The sequence below is a fragment of the Cornus florida genome, unplaced genomic scaffold, assembly GCF_030987335.1.
Source record: "Cornus florida cultivar Cherokee Brave unplaced genomic scaffold, ASM3098733v1 CherokeeBrave_3.0.0_Hap2_Chr03, whole genome shotgun sequence".
Taxonomy (NCBI): Eukaryota; Viridiplantae; Streptophyta; class Magnoliopsida; order Cornales; family Cornaceae; genus Cornus; species Cornus florida.
Genome location: NW_026775573.1, coordinates 12,707,211 through 12,719,245, shown reverse-complemented (window position 1 = coordinate 12,719,245; position 12,035 = coordinate 12,707,211). Strand labels below are relative to the sequence as shown.

Sequence of the window (12,035 nt, the reverse complement as noted above, 5' to 3'; positions counted from 1 at the left end):
TTCCTTTCTCCCTCATCACTTCCGCGGCCACCTGCCCATTTCCTTCATCTTATGCTACTATATATATATATATATATATATATATATATATATAATTGTAACCGAAAAAAAACAAATCTCTTTCTCAAGTGAGACCCGCAACCCACCAAATCAACTTTGCATTCCACATTTCACTCCACCTGTTGCTGCCTTCATGTGCATCATTCATCTGATGCACTATATATATATATATATATATATATATAAATTAAAGGAAAAATTACATATAAATGGAATCAAAATTCCATATTTACTTAAAGACTGAGTCAAAGTTTCATATTTCTCTAAAATGGATTGCTGAGGTGGTACATGGTTTTTTACTGTTTAGAAAATTTTGGTGCCTAAAATGCCCTTCCCTAACAAAAAAGTAGTACCTTCAGTTCAAAAAAGTAATACCTTCGGAGAAAAAGTAGTACCTTCGCGGGTGTTTAAAAAACATGATACCTGGACGCCAAAAAGTAATACCTTTAGTTCAAAAAAGTAATACCTTCGAAGAAAAAGTAATACCTCCGCTGAAGGGTATTTTAGGCACCACAATTTCTAAATAGTAAAAAACCATATGCCACCTCAGCAATCTATTTTAAAAAAATATGAAATTTTGACTTAGCCTCTAAATAAATATGAAACTTTAACTCCATTTATATGTAATTTTTCCTAAATTAAAACCCATTCATCATCCTTGTGAGACCCGCGCCAAACCATCATCACCAACCACAATTTCTATCTACAAAAACTTGGTCAAAAAGCAGAAAAAAAAAATTAATCATTATATCACCAAATCAAACCAACCCATCAATTCGGCAGAGTCACCTTTTACGTCCTTCTACTTCCTTCTCCACCCTTCTACACACTAATATATATATATATATATAAACTATATATAAAATAACAACTGCACCTCCACAAAAACAAACTTAAAAATAAAATTATAAATGAAAATCTAAAAAAATTCGAGTTGTCACAGCATTAAGTTAGATTGAAATGTTTTGCAAAACACCATTATATAATACCATGTGGTGATACATGAATCAGCATGTTAGTAGAGCACAACTACTAAACCAATCCCACTCCCGCTCTATTTTGTTTAATCAATGATTTTGGGGGAGCTCTACTAAACAGGAACGAAGATAAGATTGAAGACAACAGGGACGAAGAAATCAGCTAATTGATTCAACAAGAATCATAAATATACAACAATGGCAGCGAGAGTTTGTTACAAAGAAATTTTAGTAACACTATATATATATATCTACACACACACATATAGTTTATTAATTTATTTGTGGAAACAATATATTAATTTTATACATGTATTGTGGTATCTCTTTTATTTCCCAAAGTGAATGGTGAGTGTTTCGGTCTTCAAATGAGCAAAGCGAGTATGTGAGTGGTGTGTGTGAGTTTTTTACCAACGACAAAAAATAATAATAATAATAATAAATAAATAAATAAAATAAATAAAAAGTAAAAATCATGGAGTGCACTTGTGTCTATATATATATATATATATATATAATGAGATAATTATATTTAGGGTTACGTGCAAAAAAATATCCTAAACTATTACCTTTTTGTAAATAATACCCCTGAACTATTGATTTGTTGTAATTAAGGACAAATTCATTACAACAGACTATTTTACCCTTTCTCATTAAAATTTTCATTTTTTATTAAATTATTTTAATTATCTTTTCTCTTATGTAAATATTAATTATACTATTTACCTTAATTTTATTTTTAGTATCAATTTATCATAAAAATGAAAAAAATAGATAAGTAGATTTGTAACTACCATTTTCTAAATTGATTAACTTATTATTAACACTTTATTATTTATAATAAAACGTATTATAACCAATTTAAATATTTTTATTGTAAAAAAATATAATTTTTTCATACAATATGTTGATGAAAAATTAATAAAATACTTTAGAAAAAAATACCTTCTTTTCATGTAATATATTCATTAAAAATTAAAAAATTAATTATTTTTTTTAAAAAAATTTTATACTAAATTTTTTATTTAAATAAATAATTAAAAAATTAAAGGTAAATTTATGCAAATTTAATGAAAAATATCTCATTAAATTAGTCTGAATTTTTTCATAATTTATTTAGATAAGAAAAATATATTAATTGTAATTCAATAAGAAGGGGCATTATGGTCATTTAATGAAACATAGCATAGTCCTTGGGATATGTTGCAACAAAAAGAAATAGTTTAGGAGATTTTATATACAAAATATAGTTCAAGGAGGTTATTAGCACATTCAAACATAGTTCAATGGGGTTTTTTGCATTCTATCCTTATATTTATTTTTTTTATAAATTGTCTAAATAAGAGACATCTTTGACACTTATTGATTCACGGTCATATTTTGTTAAACAAAATCCATAGTCTCAATGTTGACACTTTTAACTCATTTTTACACCCAAAAAAGTTGTGTGACAAGGAACCGTAACCAATAAATATTAAAAATTTGAGTAATCTCATTTTTTAAAACCCAATAAATCATGAAAAAATATTTAGTAATATTAATGCCATTAGTCCTTTCAGTTACAAAAAAGTACTATTAAAATTTATCTACACTCATAATTAAATCTAAACATACCCAAAAAGATTTATACACAATCAAAAGTTATATATGAGTGTAAATTCCATCCAATCATATTTTAAAAGATAGTGACCAAAAATAAAGTCCCTAACCATTACTTTTGGTATAAGGATATAACTGTTCTTAAAAGTCCCTAACCATTACTTTTGGTATGAAACAAGAGCCTATTGTTAGTGAAGAGATTAAAAGACTAAAGTGAACTGTAACTCATTTTTTGTTTTATAAAAAACTAAGTAAATATAAAATGCCTGACACTACATACAAAGGATATAACTGTTATTTGACGAAAATGTAAACATTAAGAGTTTTTTAAAAATTTCTTTGAAATGTGTGGTATATATAGAGAGAAGAAAAAAGGCTAGAGAAAGGGGAAAATTTGGTTTTTATATAAATTGGTATAGGAAAGGTTTTTAAGGAGAGTAAAAAGATGTTTTAAAAACTTTATAATTTAAAATAATAATGTGTCATGCGCATAGCTTCTTAAATGTCAATGATTGGGTATGGATGGACATTAAGCCCTTTCCAAATATATGAAAATAAATATTAACAGGTTTTTCTCTCTTTGCCCGGTGTAATTACTTGAGTGGATTGATGCATGAAAGGGCCGCCACCCAGCATATACATATATACATATGTATAGAGGTATGACACAACTGGCATCGTAGCTCTCTCTATCTATGTCAATATAATATTAACATACAAATCGGTGCCAACAGAATTGTTCAATCTGTAGTTCTGATCAGGTCTGATTGCACTATGGTGGGTGTCTCTCAAATTCATCGCCAATCAATTGCTCTGTTTCCATTTCTCAATTTGTTTTTCCCAGTAAAATTTTCTAGCTTTCTGTTCTGATTTTCTTTCCCATCAATCGCTACAAACCCAATTAATTGAATTTACTGTCTAAGGAGCTGTTGTTTGTTTGTGAATAGGCGAGTGGTGGTGAAGAGCCAACGAAGCTGAAACTCTATTCTTATTGGCGGAGCTCTTGCTCTTGGCGTGTTCGTATCGCTCTCAACTTGAAAGGTCTTTCACTCTACTACTCTCTCCCTCTCTCTAAATTTGATCAATCATTTTCTTCTGTTGGTTTCACTTTGTAAAACCCTTATTTTTTATTTCGTTAAGTATTGACCGTTGGGTTTTTCCCCTTTCAAACCAGGTCTCAAATATGAGTACAAACCAGTTAATTTGTTGAAAGGAGAGCACTTTAGTCCTGGTGAGAATAATGTATATATATGTATATATATGCATATAGTGGCTTATGAGATTTATTATAGTATTTCGGCTTAATTATATGATACTATGATGATGAAATATGACATTAATAATAATAAACATATTGGGTGTCCGGCTTTAATGTTATATAATAGACATTCTAACTTCAAATTTTTTTTTTTTTTTTTCCTTGTTCACAAATTACGATTAATAACTTTCTTTTTCATGATGTATAATTATCAAAGAAAGTTACTTTGAGCTGGAAATAGACATGAATTTTAAAAGGTGAATCTGGAAATGCAACACTAATTGGATATGTGATTGTCTTCATAAAATACATTTTTTGATTTTGGTCTATTTCATACACCTCTATAAGAGAAATTTTATGAAAAAGGATGTAGGGGGGATGGGGGCAGCCAAGTGCACGAGGCTCCCACCATTATAAGAGAAAATATGTATAACTTCATTCTGATCTATTGCTTGTAATCTTTTATATGTTCAGTTTGGCTTTACAAAATTGAGTCTTGAATCATTGTCACAATTTTTTAAAAGTTGGCCCAAAAGTTTTTGGATGCTAGCTCGATGTTTTTTTGGGGGACCAGACATACACTTATTTTTTAGTCTTCATATGGCTTTTTAACATGTTCTCAATTTTTTTTGAGTACAGAATTTACAAAGCTCAATCCTATTGGTTATGTACCGGTGCTGGTAGATGAAGACTTTGTAGTTGCTGACTCTTTTGCGATCTTAATGGTGAAAAGACTTTTATTCTCGTTGTCCCTTGATGTGAATTTGACTCTAAAATGTTTTGAACTTCACCAAAAGGATTATCGTATGTGCATTGTGTTGTACAGTATCTAGAAGAAAAGTATCCTCAACATCCACTGTTGCCTCGTGATCTTCAGAAAAGAGCAATTAATTACCAGGTAAATTGCAATTGGTTTGTTACTCTTCCAAAATTTGGTTTCTTTTTTAGTGGACTATATTTATCAGCAATTTGGCACCAGCTTGATAGTGTTGACAACTGGGTGTACAAATAAAGCAAGAATTTGTGTGCTTCTGCCTTCAAAATTGCTATTTGATGTTGGATGGTCGGCCATAGGTGTATATTTTCACTTATCAATTCTTATTTAATTATTGGAATGATTTTTATGATGATGCCTATAGGCAATTTACAGCAGTATATTTGAGTCTTAATCATTAAAAGACGTATTGGGCATATAAGCTCTCACAGGCCCTAGGATGGCGGGAGTTGGCAATTTTCACAGCCTTTGTAGGTTTTTTAGGTTATCTTGCAATTAGATTGCTACCAATTTTGCGAATAGTAACAAATATTCAGATACGGTGAGAATCAAGCATAAAATGGAATAATCTATTGACTCATATTTTGTGAAGAAAAGATTAATCATTGCTTAAAAGTTATTGATTGACAATACATGGTTATGAGTCCTACATCTGACATATGGTACTTTCTTATTGGTGAAACTCGTTTCAGACCTATAATTTTTAAATAAATATATCGACAATTATGTTTGGTTACTCTTATCTTTTGTTAAGAGTGGTGGTGTCCACTCTGGAAATGAATAAAGAGTTGTATTCAAATCATAAGCTGCAATTTTCTCTTGCACAAGGTTGCTACTATTTTCACAACCTGTGTTCCATTGGATGAACTAGCATGAATGCTTTTTGGTTGCTTCAAGATTCAAGTTCCGACAGCCCCTCAATCTAACATCACATTGAGGCAGACCACCTCTACAATCTAGCACCTGATGCAAAGTTGTGGGTACCTCCTGCCAGGAGATAGAATTTACCCAATGAATCATCATGGTGGTCAGTGGTCACTTTCCACAAGGATATCCTCACAAGAAGATGCAAGATTAGCAATAAATTACCTTACCAAGGTCAAATTTTATCTCACTCGAGGAATAAATTACTCATGCAAGGAGAACAATGGTTTCAAATTCTATTATGTAAAATTCAGGAGTAATTTTTAACTCCGTCTAAGTAGAAGTCTAAGGGATGCATTTTATTTTCTTCGCTACCATACGATCAGTATCTGTCTAAAGCCATCCTGGAAGGCTAACTTGTCTCTTTCATCCAAACAAGCTAGGTGATTACTAATGTACCACCTTATATAGTTCTTCTGTCTTTTAATATCTAGGAGAAGCTAGATGTACTTAAAGATCTAGGCAGCCACCTAATTATCCCTAATCCAAGTACCCTGCTAAACAACATCTGCTGAAGTGAACAAGGTAGAAGGACTAAACAAAGTTGATCCTAACTTAGGTATTAAATCAATATATGTGGTTTGAGGTCTTTCCATCTCATGTCAGAGCTTTATATTACTATAATTCCGTGATACTTGTGATTAAAATTGTAATATTGAAAATCTTTTAGGGTTAGAAATATGAACCTTAGATGGGAGTTTAGGATACAGATAATGAGTTATTGAATGAAGGGGAAGAACATGGACTTCTTGAAAAGATATTGCAATGATGCCACTAAAAAAAAGTGTTTTAGTGAGTTAACATATTGAAAAATGTTTTGTGGATTGACCTTTTACATAGTAGACAACATGTCCTACACCCCTGCTCTAGTTGAAGTTCTGTCATCCTAGTTTAAGGATATAATATGTTGGATAAACAAGTGATGATTTTGAATCTCTAGAATTGTGTACGTTTATTTGCTTTATCCTGATGAACTTTTAATTCTGTTTTGTGTTTTGAATATATCCATCAATGTTGATTTGTAGGCTGCTAATATTGTTTCCTCAAGCATACAGCCTCTTCTGAATCTAGCTGTACTGGTGAGTAAACAATGGAAGTTGCTGCTTTAGGATTACCTTTTCTTTGCTGGAATTCAGATAACGATGTCATGAGATAGTCCGAGCATGTTGTTTCTGAATATTTTTCATGCTTTGCCATTTACAGAAGTATATAGAGGAAAACGTTAATGCTGATGCGAGGGTTGCTTGGGCTAAGTATCATATTGAGAAAGGGTTTGCAGGTAATTTTTCACTGCACTTCCATCATTAAGTTTTTTTTGTTCTGATTACAATTCTTTATCATTCAAAGAACAATTATGATCCTGTGAGGCAAATCTTGGCTGGTACTAACTTTTGTACTTTCCTATGCTGTTGTATTGCAGCTCTTGAGAAACTGTTAAAAGACTATGCTGGGAAATATGCCACTGGCGATGAAGTTTTCTTGGTTTGTTTCTTCCCTGGCATGTTTACTGAAGCCTATATATATATGTATATACTTATGCTGCATAAACACTTCAAGGTGCATGTATATATCCTTCTTTAAGGCTTCAACTGGAGGTGGAATTTGTTGGATCTTCCACAGGTTGGTGGAAGGAACGAGGTGGGTTGTGGCATGAATATTTAATCCCTCAATCAAGTGCTGAAATTTGGTGCTGAGCTGGCTGTGTAAGCTGTACAGATTAAGGACCTCAGCTTGCATAATTATAGAGATTCAATTAATTAAACAAAAGGTAGCCAAATGCGATGGATTGAGAGTTTTCACTCTAAAAGAAGTCCCATGGGTCATTTTTGTGCTTGTTGGTGGGAGGATTGTGACTGCAAAGTAGTGTCTTTTCTTATTTTTCTTAAGGAATTGGAATCAGAGGTCCTCCTCTTCTTTGTTAGTTCTAATGTGTTAGTGACATTCCTGTAGGAGGAGCCTCTTGTATAGAAACATATAATTTCAAAACTGTCCATCTCTTTTGATATTGCTAACGTATGAGAAGTGGCTCTGTAGATGTAAATTTTGGTCCATATTTGTGTTAATTGAGGGTCAGTGCCTGGTTCAGCGGGTAAAAGCTTGAGCATCTGTACCACTGGCTCGAGTTTTAGCCTCAGAGTAGCTTCTTTGAAAAAAACCAGAGATTCGGTATCAAATCCTCCCTTCACAGGACTTGACATGGCAGGACTAGAACTGGGTAATGACATTTTTTATTTGTGTTAAGTGATGGTGTTTTGAACAATGAAAAAAAATTTATTTCAATTTGAAATATTTTGCTACCATGGCCTTATTTGAAGGACCAGAGAATGGTGAATTAGGTTGAAAACCTTCAAGGTGGTGTTTTGATTAAAAAGCCGATTTTCTAATAGGAGAAATAAAAGAATTGGAATGCAAGGTTCTCCAATCTGACATTTGATTTGAGGAGGGAGAAGATCTTATTTCAAGAAGAATGTAAGGGTTTGTCCACTGGGGAAGAAGAAAATTAAAATTAGAAGGCAGTTTACCAGTTCAGTAGAATTAAAAAATTTATTAGTGACACAATTCTCAGGTGGTGAACCTTGATGAAGGGTGATAAAAGTACAGAGTTTAAAATCTCGATGAAGTTTCAAAAACCTAGTGAAATGTGAAGCATTGCCTTCACACTTTCGAGTTCAGAACTTCAACTTGATAGAAAATGGTTTTAGGAAAAGAAAAAAAATGTGCTTCCTGATATCTCTCAGGGTACTACGACATATTTCAACTGGTATTAGCTTTAATTGTCTGAAAAAACTTCCATAAGAATCACCATGGTTAATCCACTTTCTGGATCCACTTTGTTTGCTTGTACAAGTGTATAGTGTAGCTTAAACAGACAAGTGATTTTCTGTGTGTAGAAGAACTTCCTACAGCAAAATGAGCTCAACAAAAAGAAGATATAAAATTAGAAAAGGACAACATACACGACATACCGCTTTGACATTTTATGATGTTATTATTTTTGGAGAAAGTCTCAAGTACTCTTATGGTGCAAAGTCTATTACTTATAAAAATTTTGAGAGGAGATGGGGATGAACCTCTTAGAAAACATGTAAAGCTAGTTGTCAGATTATGTATGCATTAGTACTTGTGGTTGTCTCAGCTATATAACCTTGATAACAATGGCATAACACACTGGAATTTCAACTGTAATTAAATGCAAACGAGTGCTTGTAGATTATTTTCTGATGCTTACATCATTTCCTAACATATTTTATTGACTATAATTTTCAGGCAGATTTGTTTCTAGCGCCTCAGATTCATGGAGCAATCAACAGGTTCAACATTGACATGGTAATGTCTATTCTATAGGTTCATAATCAGCTGCATCGATGCATTATATATATATGTTTCAAGTGATGCATATAAGTTGCATGTCTAACTTTTAGGATTTGCATCCTGAAGAAATGAGGAAAGGGAAAAATGGGAAAAAGATCCATGTCTTAACTTTTTGCATTTGGGATCCAGTTTCTTCATCTATCGGCTAGCACTAGGAATAATTATTCTGTCACTTGTGTTTACTTTTTAAAGTGATTTTAAGTACAATGTACAAAGCTCTTTTCTGTTCTCAGACACATAAATTACTATCTGTTTTCTTCCTTGTTGTGCCCTAGAATTGGCTCATTTTACTTCTCGCCTTTCTATATTTGCATCTGCTACTATATTTATACATCTGCAACTTACAATCTTTTGTTCCTTGATGGTTCTTGCAGACTCAGTTCCCTATTCTATCTAGGGTTTTTGAGGCGTACAATGAGCTTCCTGCCTTCCGAGACGCTATGCCAGAAAAGCAGCCAGATGCACCCAGCGGTTGAGGCATTGGGTTGAGGTATCTGAGTAATACTTTTCGCACTTACAGGTGTCCTCTTTTTTTTTATATTAGAGAGAATAATACTCTCTCTAATATTAAAACTTCATAGGATCTACCACCATTTAACTTAGTCGCCTGGTGCATGACTGTCTTGCATATATTTTCTTTGGGTTTGAGGATACCTGAATAGCAGATGCACTACTTGTCTAGTTATGTCGTAATCCACACACAACCATTCATCTCTTTTATATGTGAACTTTCTAGACAGTGTAATAATTAAGGAGTATGATGTATAGTGTGTAGGTATATATATATTTACTTGTGTATGTTAGTGATTCTAATCTTGCTTCTGTTCCTGTGTAGATATCCGTTTCAAAATTGCATCATGGAATCTTGTTTGATTGATCATGGGGGTAAAAGCCTGCAATAGTAGATCTTGTGCAAAGACAATGAGGATGGATAGTATGTCATCGAACTTCATGTTTAAATTAGAATAAATGATCAAATAAAGATGGAACTGGTGCGATGATATGTCTCCGGATATCTTTCCAAAATTTCCATAGTAAAGCTTGCTCATCTTTGTAAATTGCTATACCATCACTATTCCTCAGTTGTACCACTATCAGGATTGGTCGCGAAGAAAATCCCTCTCTAGTAAAATCGTTATGGAAATGGTATTCCTTTTCCCGCCTTTCCTCTGATGCATTGCATATTTTCTCCGGTAAGTTTACGATGACAAATGAACAAGAGTTTTTAAGTCCTCGCATCATCCATTCTTTGCATTTGGCATAGAAACACTGACGCGAGACATGTCTGCAGTCCAGGTGTGGCTTATCTACATCTTTGATTCTCAAACCACTGGAACTCAAGAATCTGCAGTTATTATGCCAATAATTTGTTCACGTGTGGGTCTTTACTAGAAAAACAAGTTTATTCCTGCTAATATGGCGTGAGAAATGTTGTATAAGAATAGAAGAAATGGGCACCAGCCAAATGGGCACCAGCCAATCCTGCTCCACATTTTCTTCTTACAAGGGGGTCGCGTGACTGAGAGCCCTCACAGTCCAAGCACAAAAACACATATCAGGGATGTACTCTACCACAGAGCTAATAACCCGTCATGCAAGCCTCCCACTGAGTGTCAATGGTAGAAGAGCATACGAGCAGTGAGTAAATTGCACATGCAAGTAAATCTAGCGAACTGTTATTGCTTGTTCTAACAAAACTTCTTTGTGTATAGATTCTTGAACCATTTTGAAATAACCGAATCAAATAGGTCTTTTTGGTAATCATAAGAGGCATCTTCAGAGGCTTGAAAAATGAACATGATGAGCATTGCGTTAAATTAGTTTGAAATGTTTTACATAACACAGATATATAATACAGTGTGGTGGACATGAATCAGCGTGTTTGTGGAGCACAACTACTAAACCCATCCCGCTCCCGCCCAATTTTGTTCAATCAATGATTTTGGGCGGAGATGGGAGCTCTACTAAACAGGAACGAAGATAAGATTGAAGACAACTGGGACGAAGACATCAGCTCATTGAATCAACAAGAATAATTAAATATACAACAATAGAGTTTGTTACAAAGAAATGTTAGTAACACTATAAATATATATATATATATATATATATATATATTAATTTATTCGTGTAAACAATATATTAATTTTATGCATTATATTGTGGCATCTCCTTTATCTCCCTTGAACTAAAAACCGTCTCCTGAACTATTGATTTGTTGTTATTAAGGACAAATTCATCACAAAAAAACTATTTTACTCTTTCTCATTAAAATTTTCATTTCTTATTAAATTATTTTTATTATCTTTTCTAATATTAATTATACCATTTACTTTTATTTTATTTTTAGTATCAATTTATCATAAAAATGAAAAAGAAAGATAAATAGATTTGTAACTACTATTTTGTAAATTGATTAACTTATTATTTATAAAACGTATTATAACCAATTTAAATATTTTTATTGTAAAAAATCAGACAATATATTGATGAAAAATTAATAAAATACTTTTGAAAAAAATATATTCTTTTCATGTAATATATTCATTAAAAATTAAAAATTAATTAATTTTTTTAAAAAGTTAATACTAAAATTTTTTATTTAAATAAATAATTAAAAAATTAAAGGTAAATTTATGCAAATTTAATGGAAAATATCTCATTAAATTAGTATGAATTTTTTCATAATTTATTAGATAAGAAAAATATATTAAATGTAATTTAATAAGAAGGGGCATTATGGTCATTTAATGAAATATAGTACAGTCCATGGGGTATGTTGCAACAAAAAGAGATAGTTTATGAGGTTTTATGCACAAAATATAATTCAATGGGCTATTTGCACATTCAAACATAGTTCAAGGGGTTTTTTTTTGCACTTTACCCCTATATTTATTTTTTTTATAAATTGTCTAAATAACACTTTTGTCTATATATATATATATAGAGAGGGGAGGGGGGGGGGGACTGCTAAACACAATCAACACTTGCGACTATGGATCCGCAGTCGCAGATCCTATTGGATAGTTTTAAATGGATTTGTATTTCTCTTCTTTTACAGTTGTTTCAA

The 12,035-nt window shown here is 32.1% G+C and overlaps 1 protein-coding gene across 6 annotated transcripts; it reads left to right on the top strand.

Annotated features, from left to right (window-relative positions):
* Positions 1–3,155: 3,155 nt before the first annotated feature.
* LOC132299503 (glutathione S-transferase zeta class-like) lies at positions 3,156–10,138 on the top strand. 6 transcript variants are annotated; one of them, XM_059796178.1, is made up of 11 exons: positions 3,158–3,296; positions 3,584–3,677; positions 3,811–3,867; positions 4,534–4,619; positions 4,721–4,792; positions 6,619–6,672; positions 6,797–6,872; positions 7,014–7,075; positions 8,861–8,920; positions 9,340–9,455; positions 9,801–10,138. In XM_059796178.1, the coding sequence occupies exons 1-10, from the start codon at positions 3,246–3,248 to the stop codon at positions 9,439–9,441; spliced, it is 714 nt and encodes a 237-aa protein (XP_059652161.1). In that variant the 5' UTR covers positions 3,158–3,245; the 3' UTR covers positions 9,442–9,455; positions 9,801–10,138. The 6 variants fall into 6 exon arrangements, with proteins under 6 accessions (XP_059652165.1, XP_059652161.1, XP_059652164.1 ...); XM_059796181.1 differs by having other exon boundaries at positions 3,273–3,413; XM_059796177.1 differs by lacking the exon at positions 3,158–3,296 and adding an exon at positions 3,303–3,479.
* The last annotated feature ends 1,897 nt before the right edge of the window (positions 10,139–12,035 follow it).